This window comes from Rana temporaria, chromosome 9 (genome assembly GCF_905171775.1).
Source record: "Rana temporaria chromosome 9, aRanTem1.1, whole genome shotgun sequence".
Lineage (NCBI taxonomy): Eukaryota > Metazoa > Chordata > Amphibia > Anura > Ranidae > Rana > Rana temporaria.
The window spans coordinates 87,831,633-87,851,729 of record NC_053497.1 but is presented as its reverse complement, the minus strand read 5'-3'; the positions used below and the strand labels follow the sequence as shown (position 1 = coordinate 87,851,729).

At 46.8% G+C, this 20,097-nt stretch overlaps 1 protein-coding gene across 1 annotated transcript in view; it reads left to right on the top strand.

Annotated features, from left to right (window-relative positions):
- ALG13 (ALG13 UDP-N-acetylglucosaminyltransferase subunit) overlaps positions 1 to 20,097 on the top strand; it is a 401,371-nt gene that overhangs the window by 103,740 nt on the left and 277,534 nt on the right. Inside the window, exons 9-10 of the mRNA XM_040325249.1 lie at positions 14,357 to 14,407; positions 14,608 to 14,654. Coding sequence (XP_040181183.1) covers positions 14,357 to 14,407; positions 14,608 to 14,654 — 98 coding nt within the window. The remainder of the gene's footprint in view (positions 1 to 14,356; positions 14,408 to 14,607; positions 14,655 to 20,097) is intronic.

Sequence of the window (20,097 nt, the reverse complement as noted above, 5' to 3'; positions counted from 1 at the left end):
TTTTTTACCTGTCCTGCAGGATTAGAGGTTTGAGAGATTCTATCCGAATCTGTTATCGGTCCCAAAGATGGACGGGGTCTGTCCAATTTTGGGCTTCAAGGGCCTAAAATGTCTTTGTGAACGACGAGGTAGTCCTGCACGGAATCCATTCGTTCGGTGGTAGCTGCGCTCCATCCGGGGGACTTTCTGGCATCCTTGGAAATCAAGGACGCATACATGCATGTCCCATTTTGCGCAAGTCACAGAGATTCTGTGCTTTGCGATTTGGAGAAGTCCATTGTCAGTTTGTGGCCCTTCCTTTTTGATCTAGCGTCACCAGGGTGCTCGCATTTATCTTAGCTTTGCTGGGACAGCGAGGCTTTGCCATCATGGGCTGCTTAGACGCCCTTTTTCTGAGAGCAGCTTCTGGCTCAGAATTGGTGGAGGATGTGTCTATGGCCAATGTGGACCCTCCGAAAATTCGGGTGAGTGTTAAACATTTTAAAGTCGGTCCTGGTTCCGACTCAGCATTTGGAGTACCTAGGGTTGATCCGGACTCCTCAGTGGTTAAGGGTTTTCTCCCCCCCCCCCCCCCATGGAGAAATTGCATGCAGACTCTTCTGTCTGCAATGAGGGTGTTGGCTTCATGCATTCGGTCATTTCTCCGTTTTGCATGCCAGTCCTTGGCCTGTTTGTAGCCTCCTTCGAGGTGGTACCATATGCCCAGTTCCACACGTGTTTTCTAGTGGTAGACACTGTCCAAGAGGTACAAATCCCTTTGTCTCTGGATCATCCGATCTGGTGAGCCACCTACTTGGTCTCTCTGAATTGGTGGCTGGGATCCCCGACTCTTCGGTCTGGGAAGTCGTTTCTTCCCGTTCAGTGGACGGTGATTATGACGGTCGCCAGCCTCATGGGTTGAGGGGGGCGCCTGACGGGTCCAGTCGGCCCAGGGTCACAGGACTCTAGTGGACTCCTGTCTACCGATCAATTTCCTAGTACTTTGGGCAATCAGGCTATGCCTCTCCTCATGGTTGAGGAGGGTTGAAGGGTCGCCCGATCTGGATTCAACCGGACAACGCCACGGCCGTGGCTTCAGTCTACCATCAGGTATACTCGCAGGCGGACTACCGGAGTCGCCAGATGCTGGACCAGGGTGACTGGTCTCTGTACTTGGAGGTGCTTTAGCTCCCTTGCAAGAGGTGAGACTCGCAGGGCATGGATCTCCTGGCCACTCGTCTTGACCACAAGGTGTCGGAGTTCGTGGCCAGGTCTAGTGATCCCTGTACGGACGTGTCAGATGCGTTGGTGGCCCTGTGGGCTATGTATAGGCTACTTTTATGTCTTCACTCCATTGTAGTTGCTTCCTTCGGCTGCCCCAGAGTGGAGGCCGAGGGGATCCCGATGATTCTAATCGCTCCAGATTGGCCTTGGCGTCCTTGGTACACCGATCTTGGGTACCTGGTGGTAGATGTACCCTGGTGGTTGCCAGGACGGGAGGACCTTCTGTCTCAAGATCCCATACTTCCTCCTGTGGTACAGTCGCTGGCTTGCACGACATGGCTGTTGGAAGTCAGACTTTAAGAGACCGGGGTCTGTCTGTCTCGGTCATCTCACCCATGCTGAAAGAAAGGTAGTCACCTTCCAGGAGGATTTACCATCGCACCTAGAAGACCTACATTTTTGTGTGAAGAGATGGGGTGACGTCCACGGACGTACTCTGTGTCCAGTAGGGCTGCACGATTAATCGTGGAGAATCGTTATAGCCATTCTCCAGCCCCCACAATCTCACCTGCTGGATTTGGCGATTCTCAGAGTGCACATTATAAGCCGGATGCTGCTTTGGAGTGAGGCTGCCTGTGTCCCTGTGTTGGAGTGGAGGGGAATCATCGGCTGCGATGGAGCCAGTATGAGACGCAAATGGCTTGGAGATACCGGAACTGACGTCAGCTAAGACTCGGAGATACAGGAACTGACTTCGGACCGCGATGCTGTTGATGGGCAGCAGGAGTATTCTTCCCAGGGGACAGTGCACCTGCTAGTACAAGGCAAGCATGTGCATGTCACACAGGCAAGTGTAAGCTGCTAGTATATAATTTATATATTCTCTCTGGTAAATGGTTTTATATTCTCTCTGGCAAATATTAATTTAAATCTCTCTCTGGCAAATATTAATATATCTCTCTCTCAAATAATTAAACTACCACCGTCCCCGTGAGTTTGCACGCAGAACGCATACGCAAGTCTCGCCCGCATATTTTAATTACGTTAAGTTTTTGAGAATCGTGATCTTCGTTCTAAGCAAAAGAATCGTGATACTCATTTTTCCCAGAATCGTGCAGCTCTACTGTCCAGGGTCCTGCTGTTTTCACAGCTTGGAATGGATCTTAAAATTGCCTTAAGCACTGTTTGGGGGCAGATTTCAGCCTTGGCTGTGTTTTGTCAGTGGCATTTTGCTGCCCGTTCCCTGGTGGGTATCTTTTTGTGCTAGGGGGTTTGTCATATACTTCCCCCTCTTGGTTCACCTCTTCCCCCATGAGTTTGGACTCTGGTGCTCTCGGTTCTTCAGGAATTTTCCTTTTTGGAAACATCATAGAGATAATTCTTTTGACACTATCTCGAAAGGTGGCATTTTTAGTGCCCATTACTCCTGTCAGAAGGGTTTCTGAGTTGGTGGTCTTGCCTTGCAAGTCACCATGCTTGATCCTCCATTAAGATTACGTGGTGGTGTTTCTGAAGGTGGTTTCGGCATTTCGCCTGAATGAGGACTTTGTTCTTCTATCCCTTTGTCCTTGGCCGGCGCATCCTAAGGAGGTTGCGTTTCCTACTTTAGACGTGGTACATGCTTTGCGGGTATGCCTGCCTGCTACGGCTCCGTTTTCGGAGATCTGGCGCTTTTTTTGTGTCTGGTCCACAAAAGGGCCTGGCGGTCTCGTCGACCACCATTTCTCGATGGTTCAGGCAGGCTCATACAGACCTATGCTCTTAGGGAGCGGGCGCCCCTTTTCCGGTCACGGCACTTTCGATCAGGGCAATTGGTGCTTCCTGGATTTTCCGACATATGCGTCTGTCTTGCAGGTGTGCGGAGCGGTGACTTGGTCATCCGTCCACACTTTTTCCAGATTTTATATGGTTGCTGTGAGTGCATCTTCTGATGCTTTCGGCCGCTAGGTTTTGCAGACGGCTGTTTACTGTTGCACCTCCTCTGTTGAGGAGCGCTGCTTGTTTTGGAGAAAGGGAGTCAACGCTCCAGGTGAGTCTTGTGAGCAATTGAGGAAACTCTCAGGAAACCCAGGTGCTGGCAATGCACAAGGCAAATGTAGAGAATGGAGAGATGGACAGCCGCACTCAGAAGGAACTTCAAAAAAGTTGTCTTCATTAACCACTTGCTTACTGGGCACATATACCCCCCTCCTGCCCAGGTGAAATTTCAGCTTTCGGCACTGCATCGCTTTAACTAACAATTGCGCGGTCGTGCGACGTGGCTCCCAAACAAAATTGACGTCCTTTTTTCCCCACAAGTAGAGCTTTCTTTTGGTGGTATTTGATCGCCTGTGCGGTTTTTATTTTTTGCGCTATAAACAAAGAAGCGAAACAATTTTGAAAAAAATACAATATTTTTTACTTCTTGCTATAATAAATATCCCAATTTAAAAAAAAAAAAACATTTTTTTTTTCTCAGTTTAGGCCGATACGTATTCTTCTACATATTTTTGGTAAAAAAAAAAAAAAAAATCGCAATAAGCGACTGGTTTGCGCAAAAGTTATAGCGCTTACAAAATAGGGGACAGAATTATTTTTTTTTACTAGAAATGGAGGCGATCTGCGATTTTTAATGGGACTGCGACGTTATGGCGGACACATCGGACACATTTTTGGCGCCATTCACATTTATACTGCGATCAGTGCTATAAATATGCACTAATTACAGTATAAATGTGACTGGCATTGAAGGGGTTAACATTAGGGGGTGAGGAAGGGGTTAAATGTATCCCTGCTTAGTGTTCTAACTGTAGGTGGAGGGGGGGGTGACTGGGGGGGTGACCGATCTGTGTCCCTATGTACAAGAGACACAGATCGGTCTCCTCTCCAGAGACAGCACCGCTGTCTCTGTGTAAAACGGCAATGAGAGATGATCTCATATGTTTACATATGAGATCCTCTCTCATTGGCCGCACAGATCGCCTCGCGAACGGCCACTCTGATTGGCCGTTCGCGGCGATCTGTAATTGGCTGTGTCCGAGGGACACGGCCAACACAGATTTTCCCCGCAGCGCGCTCTGGAGCGCGCGCGGGGAACGCCCAAAGGGGCGGCCGTCAATTGACGGCAGTTTGGAAATTGGGATCCGCACTGCAGCCGTCAATTGACGGCAGGCGGATCCCAAGTGGTTAAATAAAAGTCGGCATACAAAACACAGCCAAAGCGGAGGATAGCCGACATGTTTCGCACTATGTTAGTGCTTGTTTTGGGGTGAAGATAAAATTTGGTTTTACTGATACTGTTTCCACCCCTCGTTTTTGACACCACTTCGGGATGTCCCACTTGTCAAGATTTAAGGAGCTGTGTCCGTCCATGGACTATAAGAGAAAATAGGATTTTTTCTCAAGTCGTCTTCCAGGACGGCACAATGAGATGACTGGCTCCACCTGACAAACACAATCAAACAAGAGGTTAAAAACCCCGCCCCTCCCCTCCCCTTTTCCCCCTCAGTTTTTGATTGTTTCCCCACAGCGAAACCGATTGTTATTTTCTTATTTTGACTTGGGGCTAAAGGTCTCCCCCTGGGAGCTGGGCCGCATGCATGGGAAGCCTCTGGGCCCAGTAGGACAAGGTGGTCCTTCCTGGGGGGGTGTCCCTATGTCCTCAGGCGGGCATCAGAAGAACCCCCCTGAGCACTGGAGAACGCCAGGGATGGGCGCTCTTCCGGTGCTGTCTACCGTTCACGTGGTTTAGGTACTGTTCGTTGCTCTCCTGGACCCTGCAGCGCCATTTTCCCGGAGTCTGTGTGATTCTCCCGCTAGTGCCGGGAGATGACGTCATGCGGCTCCGCGTCACTTCCGGTTCCGGCAAGATGGCGGCGGCCATCGGCGTTTTTTCTCTCACAGAGGACTGGTCTCGTCAGACGCAAGTACCGGAGACACACTGCCAGAGCAGCCAGGGAGAGAGGCGCCCGATTGGTCCCTACACAGTTCCAGCGTCCCGGTCCGCGGGGGTTACTATGGAGCATGAGGACCGGCCTTCTACGGCCACAGCTGCAGAGGAGACCACTGGGGGGTGAGTCTGCCCATTCAGCGGGGGTTATGATGGGGGAGGGTACCCCGACTCTTCCCCTTTGTTATCTCACACAGTTCATTTGTCTTGTGAAGCATACCTGTGTGTTTTTGTGTTGCAGGAGAAGATGTCACTGCCCAGGGGGGAGCTAGCCGTTCTTCTAAAGACCCTACCCGCTCTAAAAGATGCAGTTATTGTAATGGAAAATTGTCCTCTGATTACTCCAAGCCCTTCTGCTTTAAATGTATCCAGAAGTTAGCGGGGAAGGAGACTTCTCAGGTTATGAGGGACTTCCTCTCTGTCCAGACCCAGATGCTTGCCACTCAAGGATTTTCAGACCTCTCTTAGAGCTAGAGAACCTGAGTCACACACCTCCTCTTACTCCTTCTCCTCCGACGTGGGTTCCTCATCTTCCCGACTGGGTAGAGTTCGCCAGGAATCTCTGGGATCCCTGTTATCGCAGGACTCGGAGGCCCCTGATCAGAACCTTTCTGATGAGGTCTGGTGGATAGTCGGGCAGAGGAAGAGGATGAAGATTCCAGGGCCGGAAGACGCGTCTTTTCAGCCGACGACATGGAGGCCCTCCTCAGCGCAGTTTACGCCTTTAAGGAGATTCAGCAGCCGGCTGAACAGGTATCTGCACAGGATAGTATGTACCAAGGCTTGGTGAGACCCCAACCTAGAGCCATTCCGGTACACCAGTCTCAAGGATATCATCCTTAGGGAATGGACGGAACCCGAGAGGAAGCTTCTAAGGTATAAAACTTGGAAGCGTCAGTGCCCCTTTGAGGAGGATGAGAATAGATTCTTTAAGGTACCTAGATTGGACGCCCCCTTGGCGCAGGTGTCCAAGCAGTCTGACCTCTTTTGAGGATACGTGTAGCCTAAAGGATTTGATGGATCTGCGTGCCGAGACTACCTTGCGTAGGGCTTGGGAGGCCAATGCAGCAGCAATGAGCCCCGCATTAGCTTTAGCATGCATAGCTAGGAATGCGGATGCTTGGATTTCCAGGTTGATGGACTATGTTTCCCGTGTTTCTAAATCCAAAGAGATGCTAGACTCGCTACAGGTCATAGGTAGCGCAGTAGCCTATCTAGCCGATGCTGCGGTAGAAACCTACGAACCACCGCAAAGACGGGAGCTCTCGTGAACTCTGCTAGAAGAACAGTGTGGGTCAAGACGTGGGATGGCGATAATGCATCCAAGACCCGCCTTTGTGGTCTCCCATTTGAGGGCTCCCACCTTTTCAGCACGGGCCTCGATCAGGCTCTGACTAGATCTACTGAAAAGGGTAAAAAATTCCCCTCCAAACCTAAACGGGATAAAATAAAAAAAAATCGAGGCCCCCAGGGTAGAAACCGCTTTTCAGAGAAAAAGCCGGCCGGTAACAGGCGTTGGGGAGTTGGGAAAGACATAAAAAAGGGAATATCCTCTTTTCCAACCAAAAATCCAACGATGAAGACTCTAATTTGGAAGAGAGGATAGGATCCGGCTGGTCTAGACTAGGAAATTTATTGTTAACAAAAGCACCTCATCCCAAATTTATATATAGGAAAATAGAGCGATGGCGGGACTATAACGGTGCACACAGTAATAAAGCGGTATAGAGCAATAGTATAAATTTGAATAATTTATTAAAAAGAACATAATAGCATCAAGCTACATAGCACATTATAGACCCACAAGGGCCCACTAGGCACATCAATAGCCTGATTGATAATACAGTATCAATTAAAGTTCCTGTGACAGACGGCAAATACTGTGACAGGGATCGCAACCAGGTTGGTAAACCCTATATATTTCGCCCGGTCAGGCTTCTTCGGGGGTGTGGTTGAGATCAGGGTTTCGGTTCTAATGATGAAATACAAAGAGATAAACATTCAATGTTTGTAAATTTATATCTCTTTGTATTTCATCATTAGAACCGAAACCCTGATCTCAACCACACCCCCGAAGAAGCCTGACCGGGCGAAATATATAGGGTTTACCAACCTGGTTGCGATCCCTGTCACAGTATTTGCTGTCTGTCACGGGAACTTTTTTAATTGATACTGTATTATCAATCAGGCCATTGATGTGCCTAATGGGCCCTTGTGGGTCTATAATGTGCTATGTAGCTTGATGCTATTATGTTCTTTTTAATAAATTATTAAAATTTATACTATTGCTCCATACCGCTTTATTACTGTGTGCACCGCTATAGTCCCGCCATCGCTCTATTTTCCCATAGATGAAGACTCTAAGTGATGGGAGAGTTGGGAAGACTTTTTCCCATTTTCTCTCCAGGTGGGAAAGTATAACTCAAAGCCCCCATATCCTCCAGATTATAAAGGAGGGCTACAAGCTGGAGTTCCTTTATTTTCCTCCCCCAAAGTTCCTTCTGACACATTTGCCCAGAGACCCTCTCAAAGCATCAGGTCTTCTGCGGCACGTCTCAGAGCTTGCACAGCAGGGTGTCATAGTTCCAGTACCTGCGGAGCAACAGGTTCCAAAGCTGTCAGGGAAATTCCGACTTATAATCAACCTGAAGCCCCTGAATACTTTTCTCCGCCACAAGAAGTTTTGTATGCAGAGTGTATACACCCTCAGGAAGCTTTTTCTGAGGGAAGTGTTCATGATAACGATCGACTTAAAGGACGCCTATCTACACGTCCCGATCTTCCCAGGGCACCAGAATTTTCTCAGGTTTGCGATCGCCTCTGCCCAAGGAATTCAACATTGGCAGTTTGCTGCCCTCCCCTTTGGACTGGCTTCCAGCCCAAGGGTTTTCACAAAGATCCTGGCAGAGGTGGTCGCTTTCCTGCACCTGCAGGGGATGGCATTAGTCCCGTATCTCGACGATCTGCTTTCAACCAGAGCCGAGATCTTCTCCTCAGACCTGGCCAGGGTCATGAGTACCTTGGAATCTCTGGGGTGGGTTATCCACAGGGAAAGGTCCTCGCTAGTGCCGGAACAAAGCAAAGTTTACTTAGGATTCCTGGTGGATTCACTAGCGCGGAAACTTATTTTACCCTTGGACAAGGTCCAGGGTCTCATGACAAAGGTCAGATCTGCGTTGGAGAAAGAGGAGTCCTCTTTCAGGGACATCATGAGGCTACTGGGTCTAATGACCTCTTGTATACCAGCGGTACTGTGGGCTCAGCTCCACTCCAGGCCCCTCCAACATTTCCTCCTTGCCTCTTGGGACAGAAAGGGGGAGACTCTAGACGACAGGGTCGTCATCCCAGATACACTAAAGGACTCTCTGAGGTGGTGGCTTCTTCCTCAGAAGTTACAGAAGGGTCTTTTTGTGGAGTCAAACCGACCCCATCAGGATAACTACAGATGCAAGTACCTGAGGGAGGGGGGCTCACTTAGACAAGCTTCGAGCCCAGGGTTCCTGGAACCAGCATCAGAGGGGCGCTTCTTCAAACTTCCGAGAGTTATTGGCGGTCGGAGAAGCCCTAAGGGCATTCGAGGAGAGAATTCAGGGCCAGGAGGTCCAGATTCTGTCCGACAGCGTGACCACGGTAGCCTTCCTGAATCGTGAGGGAGGCACCAGATCTCGCGTCCTTCTGACATTGTCTCTAGAGATCCTGAGCTGGGCAGAACTGCGGATCCCCTCTCTCACGGCAATCCACATAAAGGGAATTCACAACTTAGAAGCGGACTACTTGAGTCGCCAACCAATTCTCCATGGAGAATGGGAGTTGAACCCAGAGGTGTTCAACCTGGTGTGTCAGCAGTTCGGCACGCCAGAGATGGATCTCTTCGCCCGCAAGGGAAACAAAGGTGAAGAGATTTTTTTTTCCCTCTCCCGGGAGCAGGATTCAGAGGGAGTAGATGCGCTGGCCCAGGTATGGAACTTTCACCTGGCCTATGCCTTTCCCCCTCTGAACTTAATTCCGAGAGTCCTACAAAGACTGAATCTCGCCATCGGGCAGACTGATTTTGGTCTCCCCCTGGTGGCCCAAGAGGACCTGGTTCCCCGCTCTAGAGAGCTGGTCTGTAGCTCTCCCTTTCCCAGTTCAGGCAGACCTTCTTCGACAGGGTCCGGTCTACCAACCAGATCCCAGCTTCTTCAAGCTTACGGCCTGGTGCTTGAAAGGCAGAACCTGCGGGAGAAGGGCTGCTCTGAAAGAGTAATCAACACCCTCCTTGGTAGTAGGAAGGATGTTACCAGGCGTATTTACGCCAAGATCTAGGTGGTCTTCTCATGCTGGTGCTTAGCAAGAGAAGTATCCCAACATGAAACTTCGGTCATCCTGGATTTTCTCCAGGATGGGGTTGATTTGGGGCTCGCCACCAAGACTTTGAGAGTTCAAGTGGCGGCCTTATCCTATTTTTTTTTTTTTTGGACAGAAGGTTATCTCTGGACCCCCTAATTAAAAGGTTCCTGACGGCCAGAGATGGAATGTCCCCAGCCTGGAATCTTTCTTTAGTTTTGGAACAGTTAACTAAGGCTCCGTTTGAGCCAATGGACAGTATTTCAGTTACATTTCTGACTTCTGGCGATTATGACAGCCAAGAGAATAGGTGATATGCAGTCTCTCTCGATTAAGGATCCATTTTTTTGTTTGTTTCATGACAGGGTTGTTCTTAGACAGGATCCCCTGTACCTCCCCAAGGTGGTATCAAAGTTCCACAGGACACAGGAGATAGTTCTCCCATCTTTTTGTTCGAATCCCCAGAATGAGAGGCCTCCTTTCATTGTCTGGATGTCAGACTAGTTTATTTGGAAAGGGTTAGCGATTTTAGGAAATCTACCCATCTGTTAATGAATTTTTCCGGGCAGAAAAAAGGCCATCAGGCATCCAGAGCCTCCATTTCTAGATGGATCAGGCAGACGAGTTAAAGCACACTCTACGCGGTCCCTAGCAGCCTCCTTTCTGGGAAGTCTTGCAGGACGGCAGGCCTACTTCCCACCCTCTTGATACGATTATTGGTTTGTATTGGAGTTTTTTTTTTTTTTTTGGTGGTATGTTTTCACTCCCGTGCACTGGTGTGGGTCTATACTTTATCACAAACTGAGAAGCACGGGGAGGGGCAGGGTTTTTAACCTCTGGTTTGATTGCGTTTCCTGTCAGGTGGAGCCAGTCATTCTCTCTCATTGTGCCGTCCTGTAAGACTTCCCATAAACACCGTTACTGGTAAGTGTAACTGGTACTTTGTACTCACCGTAAAATCCTTTTCTCTGACGTCCATGGACAGACACAGCACCCACCCCTCCTTTTTAGGTTTGTTCTGCTTGTTATGAACTAAGGCTGCATACTGCAGGGAGGAGGGTTATGTCTGGAGGGACCGCCCCCTGGGCGGGGCTGTTCAACTCTGTTAATGTAACATAAATTTAATTATCTAACATGTTTCTGCCTAGTCCTCTCCTGTAAACAGGGAACATAACCCACTTGTCAAGATTTAAGGAGCTGTGTCCGTCCATGGACGTCAGAGAAAAGGATTTTACGGTGAGTACAAAAAATCCTATTTTTTTAAATTAACCACTTGCCGGCCGCTGCACGAACATTTACGTTGGCAGACTGGCACGGACAGGCAAATGGGCGTACAGATACGTCCCTTTAAATTTGCCGCCGTGTGGGCGCGCCCCTGCCGTGAGCTCCATGATCGTGCCCGCAGGCATTTTTATAGCACTGATCGCTGAATAATTTTGGTCCCAAAATGGTGCAAAAGTGTCCAATGTGTCCACCATAATGTCGCAGTCACGATAAAAATCGCTGATCGCCGCCATTACTAGTAATTTTTTTTTATAAAAATGCCATAAAACGATCCCCTATTTTGTAGATGCTATAACTTTTGCACAAACCAATCAATAAACGCTTATTGAAATTGGTATAGGTTTCGCGCCACAGAAATTATTAAATGTTACCAAAATAACACAAAATATTAAATTACAATTATGTGAACTTAACAAATCATTGACATAAATTGGAAGCAGCCTCCCTAAAACAGTGTCTGAACAGTGATGTGAAATTGATAGGGTAGGGGGCGCTACGTCCAATAAACAATTGCGTTATACCCTAATAACATATAAAAAAAATTATATTATAAATAGAAATACATGAAAGTCCATGCATAAACGAATGCAAATGTGCAAATATATAAAATAAAGTCCTCAGAAAATTGTGTTCAATAATTTCCAAAATAAACACTGAATATGTGCAATGAGCATTGATTGATGTGAAAAGAATCCGTGCTCATAAACCTTCACCATATATAAAACATTGCACCCGACGTGGTCAAATATAAGATGGCTCCTTACCAGCTCAAGTTGACTCTTTAGTTAAAAAGAAGTCAAATGCGCCTGTTTGGGAAACACTATCCCATATGCCCGGGTTCCAGTATCGCAGTCAGTTTGAAGATACATAGACCAGAAGAGAGACCATAATAGTGTGATACCTTTTTATTAAAATAACTTTAAAACATAAAAATAGCCAAATGGCTCCTTACTAGATGGGGTGCCTCAATCCCGGCACTGAGGCTGTGCCCAGACCAATTACCCAACACACTACCCAAATGAAATAATTTTTTTTCCCCACAAATCGAGCTTTCGTTTGGTATTTGATCATCTCTGCGGTTTTTATTTTTTGCGCTATAAACAAAAGAGCGACAATTTTGAAAAAAACAATATTTTTACCTTTTTTATTTAATAAATATCACAATTTCTTTATTTTTTTTAAATACAATTTTTTTTCCCCTCAGTTTAGACTGATACGTATTCTTCTACATATTTTTGGTAAAAAAAAATCGCAATGAGCGTATATTGATTGGTTTGCACAAAAGTTATAGCGTCTACAAAATAGGGGATAGATTTATGGCTTTTTTTTTTTTACTAGTAATGATGGCAATCTGCGTTTTTTATTTTATGTTTTTATTGTGACATTGCGGTGGACATATCGGACACTTTTTTGGGACCATTCACATTTATACAGCGATTAGTGCTATAAAACTGCACTGATTACTGTTTAAATGTGACTGGCAGGGAAGGGGTTAACACTAGGGGGCGCTGAAGGGGTTAATATGTTCCCTGTTGAGTGATTCTAACTGTAGGGGGAGGGGACTCACAAGGGAGAGGCCGATGTGTGTTCCTCTGTACTGGGAAAACACATCGGTCTCCTCACTGCTAAAAGGAGGTGGATCTGTGTGTTTACACACACAAATCCACACTGACGTGATCGCGGGTGGCCGGTGGACATCGCGGCCGCCGGGCACGTGCGACGGGTCACGAGCGGTGCCGCGGGCGTGCACGCCCCCTAGCGGGCCAGCAATAAAGGACGTCATGACGTCCCCCCGGAGGGAGGGTTCCTGCCGGCGTCATTTTATTATGGCCCGGTATGGAAGGGGTTAATTAAAGCAAAAGGTAAAACCTTTAATTTTTTTTTTTTTTTATTGTCGCTCTTTTTGTTTTATAGCGCAACAAAAAAAATGCAGAGGTGATCAGTAACCACCAAACGAAAGCTCTATTTGTGGGGGGGGGGGGGGGGAGGACGTCAATTTTGTTTGGGAGCCACATTGCACGACCGCTCAATTGTCAATTATAATGTTGCAGTGCCGAATCTCAAAGTACACTTGTCTTTTGGCCAGCCAAATGGCTCGGGGCTGAAGTGCTTAACTAAAAAAAATGGAAAGTAAATGACAAGAGCAGAAATTTAGATCAATATTTGGTGTGTTCAATACCAGGTAGCGTTGCACCCCTCTTGGTTTTCCTCCAACACACCTCCATCTTGCTGGCCAGGACAGCTGTCAGAGCAGCCAGGACTACTCTTCTTGTGGAACAGTGTCATGGATGCATCACCGGACTATACACATGAAGATGTGCCCATCATTGATTATTAAAATTAGTTTTTACTATTGTGGTTTACTCCTAATGCAACAGTCCACACTTGGAAGCGCCTGCATTCTTTTCTTCAACAGTTTCACAACCTCCCCTTAGTACAGGGATCTTCAAACTACGACCCTCCAGCTGTTGCGGAACTGCACATGCCACGAGGCATTGCAAGACTCTGACATTCACTGAAATGACTAGGCATGATGGGAATTGTAGTTCCTGAACAACTGGAGGGCCATAGTTTGAGGACCCCTGCCTTAGTAGCAGTGCTTGGCCATTCTTCATCCAGTTTTAAACCTCCTACGCAGCTGTTTCTGTCAGTTAATGACTGTGCTTCAATCTACATATGAAATGGATTATCATTAGCACCTGCTTGGCCTAATTGGTTAACCTTACACTTGTCTCTAATCCCACAAAATCACTGACTTTGTACCACTGTGCAAATGTAAGAATTGATGCTGGTTTGAAGTCGGTGGGTAATTCCAATCAAATATTGATTTGATTTAGATGTCTCTTCTGTTTGCTCACTTGGCATTTTATCAAATTTGATTTATTAAAATATGTTTTTTTTTTTTTTTTTTTTTTTTTAAAGCATTTCTTCATACCTGCCTAAAACTTTTGCATAGTACTATATATTCTATATTTTGTGTGTGCTGTTAGTGCAGTAGAAAATATGCTTTACTGGTTAATCTCTAGGGGTTGAACTCTATTTACTAGTGGTATTGATGTGTTGGTAAATATTGGTTGTATAAGGAGGGAAAATGGGGTAGGGGAATCTGCGCTTGGTGAGAAAAGCCAATGAAGCCAATAAAACAATTAATAAATATTGGTTCAATTGAGCCTTGTATAAAAACTACAGAGATTTCATGCCTTAAAAATAAAGTAATAACCCATTTCTATATTGGGTGGGTATCCTTTTGTCTTATCCAGGTGCAAGGAATTTGCTGTCCCCGCTGAAGGGCGCATCAATGTTTTCCCCTCTTCCTGCGGACTTCGACTCTGTGACTGGCTGGAGTTGCGTGACGTCACCCCCGCGCATGAGCCGCCAGTCACGGCACTCGTGGCCGCTTCTTCATGGTGCATGCACCAATGATATTGGTGCAGTGTACAGCAAATCTCTCCTAAATTACGCATGTTTAGGAGATATTTACCATACCTATAGGCACAACTTACCAATGGAGGTTTGCAACCTCTTTAGGGGAACATGTCCTGGTGAGGGGATGGGGATTTGTAGAATGTATTGCACCATTATAATGAACCTTCATCTCAAATTTCTTGTTCCTAGTATGTGGAAGGTCCTTTTGAAAAATACCTGGAGCGGTTAGAAGACCCCAAGGTAAAACATGACTGCTTATTATGGGCACACTGATTGGTTTGCTGTTTGTGTGATTGAAGGTTTATGTACAGTTTAACAGAGTGCTTGTCTACTATTGAAGACTTTGATCCAGTACATCTCTCATCTGTTTGCATACAAGTTTTCCAATTTCTGTTACTGGTTTTGATTTATGTTCTTCATTATTATTTTGGTCTTTTTAGGAGAGTGCTGGTCAACTTGAAATAACTGCCCTTTCATTGATCTTTAAGTGAGTAACCAAACAGATATGCTATCCATACAATAGCTTTTTTTTTTGTTTCCACTTCAACCACTTTCAGCTAGCTTTTGAATGTATCGTCAACAGTTTTTGGCTTGTTTGCAGTTAATACAAACTTGGTAAGAAGCCTTGATCCATCGTCACTTTTACAATTTGAAATCCAATGAACAATTGCTAAACAAACGTGTCTTTAGGCTAAAATTATCAACTTCACATTTGTGCAAAAGCTACTGAGCCCTTGCTGATAAAGCCAATCATATCTGTTGGCTAGGGGTTTTAGTTTGCCACTCCCATTAATCAGTGAGAGACAAAACATCTACGTTACATTTTTGTCCTAGACTTATTCAGTAACTCGCCTAGTAAATTTCAACACCAGTGAAAAGGTTTTATTTTAAGAGTAGGTGCTGAAGGATTATAGCCTCTGTCAGGTTTTTGTTACTATAGGTGTTTTAGTTTGGAATATTTCCCCTTATCAGTATAGGAAGTGACGAGAAATCTTTTAAAAGCACCTTATTTGTACAGGAGATGGGATGTACAGTCAGACTGGATTGAGGTTTTACCTTCAGGTGATTGGACACTGGCAAAGCGTTGTAGGTAATGCCCCCATGTACAACCTCCTATAACCCCACCTACTTTGTAGGACTCTAGTTTTTTTGGCTTGTGCCCTTAAGTGATGGACTTCTTCTCTGTAGAATTGTTCTACTCCAATCCTCCTCCTCCCCCCCCCCCCCTTTTTTTGTCTTGTACTTTTATCAAGATCGAATTGCTTGTCTCAAGGCTCACTAGGTGTTCCTGGATCAGCTGCCCTCCAATGTACATCTTGAGAGACTGAACTGGCCAGCCTGTTATGTTTGCTTTGGGCTCTTTATCCTGCATTCACTTTGGCACAAGGGAAGTCAGCCAGAGGGTGCTATATAGGTCCATGGACGTGGTCCATTCCTATGGCATCCAGATCCTGAAGACTTCTGTGACTGGCAAGTTATGTCCCTTCTGGAAATCTGCAGCATGGATAAGGTATTTAAGGTGGGTGTAAACCTGATTCATGAAATTTGAGCTGGGCACATATATCTGCAGTGTTTTCTTATCTATTCAAAGCATTAAGTCCCATGGCTTTCTCCTGCTATGTTCTTCGGTTATCAGCATGATAACTTCTGACAATTTCTCTGTCAACTGAGGTAAAACCAGCCTGAATTTTGTGTCGGGAAGGTTGCTATAAATGGATTAGCTAAACTATTCACAGAACAGCTCTGATAGTCTCTGCCTATGTGAAGTGGGGGTGTGTGCGCCTTGCTTCCCAATCTGCAGTTTTGGCTGTGTGCCCAGACTTCACACTCAGCGCTAAAAAGGAAGAGAAAATCTCTAACCTGATGTGAACTTTCTAAAAAATATATAAAGCTGAAGACCGCATATATGCATGTAGGGAGAGGCTGTTCACTTCACTGGGTGTTAGAGCTGCCCAATTGATCGTTAAATTGTGATCTCGATTCAACCCCACTGATGATCTCCAATGCAGAGTTTGCCGATTCTTTCATATAACAAGTGGAGAGATTTTTTTTCTGCTCCCTCAGCTGTCAAAAGAAAATATCTGGGCAGTCTGTCAAGTTTTAGATCAAAGGGATAAACTTCTGTTTGTGTAAAGAAAAAGTCCTGGCAGTCTGCCAAGTTTTTAAAATGAAACATTGTAACTTTATTCTTGCAGCAAACATCTGTGTGTGTGAATGCAAGAAATTTAACCACTTAACCCCCCGGATCATATTGCTGGTCAAAGACCAGAGCACTTTTTGCGATTCGGCACTGCGTCACTTTAACTGACAATTGCGCGGTCGTGCGACGTGGTTCCCAAACAAAATTGGCGACTTTTTTTTTTTTTTTTTACATTTTTGGGACCATTGGCATTTTTATAGCGATCAGTGCTATAAAAATGCATTGGATTACTATAAAAATGCCACTGGCAGTGAAGGGGTTAACACTAGGGGGCGGGAAAGGGGTTAACTATGTTCCCTGGGTGTGTTCTAACTGTAGGGGGCGGGTGGCCTCACTAGGGGAAATGACTGATCTTCTGTTCATACATTGTATGAACAGAAGATCAGCATTTCTCTTCCTGACAGGACCAGAAGCTGTGTGTTTACACACACAGCTCCCAGTCCCCGCTCTGTAACGAGCAATCGCGGGTGCCCGGCGGCGTTCGTGCCCGCCAGGGGCGAGCGAGCCCGCCCCTAGTGGCCTGCGTGAGAGCCGACATTATATTACGTGCTCTCGCGCAGGGGAGCCGACCTGCCGCCGTAAAACGATGGCGGCTGGTCAGCAAGTGGTTAAAGTCCGACTCTTAACTTGTTTCTTATATTAAAATCAATATTTTTTGCTAGAAAATTACTTGGAACCCCCAAACATAATAAATGAATAAGAATAATAAATAATAAATTTATTATTTGCCCAGTGGTCTTTCAAATGCAATTTTTTTGGGGAAAAAATACAATAAAATAAATACAGTAAAGTTGGCCCAATTTTTTTTGTTTTAATCTGAAAGATGTTACGCCACGAGAATCGTGATCTATCTTTTAAGCAAAAAAAATTGTGATTCTCATTTTACGCGTTTCGTCATATCCAGCACGGCGATAGGTGCACATTTAATCATAAAAGAGATACCATGTAGGTCTATAAAAAAAAAAAAAAAAAAAAATCCGGCTGGATAATATAGATTCTTGTAGTCCCCCCAGTCCGGCCATCAAGCGTGAGCAGGCCTTAGCTATGCGCTGGGTCGGCCATGACATACCCTATGGCTCCAGGGGTGGCCAGTGAGCTTATATGGGTTCACATACGGGCTGCTTGCTGTCTCAGTCACAGACGAGTAAGTACAGTTCCTCCTGGGAAGGGGGTTCTCCTGTCCTCTTCCTCCCCCTCTGTCACCCTTTTTTTTTTTTCTCCTTCCCTGGTGGGGCTTGCTGCTACCGGGGTATACCTTTTGTGGGTCTCCGGGTCCCGTTTATGGTCTGTGGGGGTGTCCAGGCCCACTCTCTGTGGGTGGGAGTTTTTTTAGTGGGAAGCCTCCCTCGTCCACATCACTGTAATTGGGTGCCATTTTGGTAGCGCCGGCGCCATTTTTCTGTGGCCTGTGCTTATTGAATTTCCCATTGACAACCATATTGCTGTGACCGCGCTGTGACGCAGGTCAGCACTGCGGGCGGGCATTTTCTTGTGGTCCATGCCCTTTTCTCTGAGGTGTTTTGCCGTCCATTTTGGAGTGGATTTTGGCCCCTTGTGCTGGACTAGCTTTCTGGATGGCGCAAACGGCACAATTCACCTCAGTGTTTCCTCAGACGCACGGTGTGTGTGTGTGTGTGTAAAGGAAGCGGGCAGTGGCGCTGAACAGATTCTGACTGGGTGGTGAGACTCCTTAGTAACCCCTCGGTCAGTGCAGCATAGAAGGGTGGATGTTTTTGTCTTGGCTACATCCCTAAGGGCTGTCAGTGGGCAACGTGGAGTCAGTGGCTGACCTTGCTTTCCCAAACATTCCTGAGGCAACAACCGGTGCCCCTGCATCTGCGGTTCCCATGGATACGCTGTTGGCAGTCCTGGAGTCATTTGTTGCCAGGGTGGAAGCGGCATGCAGGCGTAAGGGGGGTAAAAAGCGCCCCCTCCCCCCAGTGGGTTTTCAGATTGGTGGACCTCCCTGCTCGCTGACCAGTGGGTCTGCGAGGTGGTCACTTCTGGGTACAAGATAGTTTCTTTCCTGTCCACCAAACAGATTTTTTTTTTCCCCACAAATCTTCCCCTTTCCCTGACTCGTCAGACTGCCTTGATGGGGGCAGTACAGGACTTGCTGAGGTGCCGGGTAATTTTGTCTGTGCCACTACAAGAAAGGTTTCAGGGATTCTACTCAAAATCTGTTTGTGGTCCCAAAGAAGGACGGAGTCCGTCCAATCTTGGATCTCAAGGCCCTCAATGCCTTTGTGAGGGTTTGAAAGTTCCGGATGGAATCCATTCATTCGGTGGTTGCTGCGCTCCATCAGGGGGATTTTCTGGCATCCTTGGACATCAAGGACACATACTTGCATGTCCCCATCTGCACCAGGCATCAGAGGTTTCTGCGCTTTGCGATCGGCGAAGACCACTATCAATTTGTGACTCTTCCCTTTGGCCTAGCGTCAGCACCAAGAGTGTTCACCAAGGTGCTCGTCCCGATTCTGGCTCTGCTGAGACAGCGAGGCATTGCTCGTGGGCTTCCTAAACGATCTTCTAAAAGCTGTTTCTGGCTCAGAATTAGAGGACATGTCTATAGCCAGTCGGACCCTCCGGAAATTTTGGTTGGGTGCTGAACATTCAGAAGTGAGTCTTTGTACCGACTCAGCATCTGGAGTACCTAGGATAAATTCTGGACTCCTCAGAGGCGAAAGTCTTCCTTCCTTTGGAGATGTTGCAGAGACTCCAGTCGGTGGTGAAGATGTTGGCATCCTGCAAATGGTCATCTCTCCGTTTTTTGCATGCGGCTTCTGGGCCTCATGGTAGCCTCCTTCAAGGCAGTACTGTATGCCCAATTCCACACTCGTCTTGCAGAAGGAGATCCTGTCCAAATGGAACAAATCTCCGTTGTCTCTGGATCATCAGATTCAGGTTAGTCACCTGGTCAGGGCTTCTCTGAGTTGGTGGCTAAGATCCCCGGCTCTTCAGTCCGGAAGTCGTTCGTTCCCTTCCAGTGGACTGTGATCACAACAGACGCCAGCCTCACAGGTTGGGGGGAGTCTGGGGGGTCCAGTCGACCCAGGGGTGATGGACTCCGGACGAATCCCACCTGCCGATCAATGTACCAGAACTTCGATTAAGCACTAGCTCAGTGCGAAACGCGTCGGCTGTTCCTTTGCTGTGACCTTGTGAAGTGATGCATTTGCTGTTCGTTTGAATAAAAAGACAACCTTTTTGGTTATTGGAGTGCGGCTATCCATTTCCTCTCTTTGTATCTCATGCATGGTCAGTGCATTGCCAGCACCCACGGTATCCTGAGTCAGTCTACTCTACATAGCGACCCACCTGGAGCGGTGATCCTCTTTTTTTCTCTATTCGAACGATTATGCTGTGTCTCCTCGTGGTCGCAGAGGCTACAAGGACGTCCAATTAGGATCCAGTCGGACAACGCCATGGCAGTGGCTTATGTCAACCATCAGGGGAGGGAAGATGAGAAGAAAAGTAACCGCTCAGATGAACCAAGGAACTTTTTACTCACTGGATCCAAACCGTGGGTGCCGGCAATGCAATTAATGCAAAATTGAAGAGAAGAAGCTGGGACAGCCGCACTCCAAAAACGTTCCTTTTTATTAAAACTGGTCACAGAACATCACATGCCACAGCAAACAATCAGGAAAAGGCCAACGCGTTTCACACTGTGCTTCAGTGCTTATTCATAGCTTATTCATAGCGCTATGAATAAGCACTTAAGCAC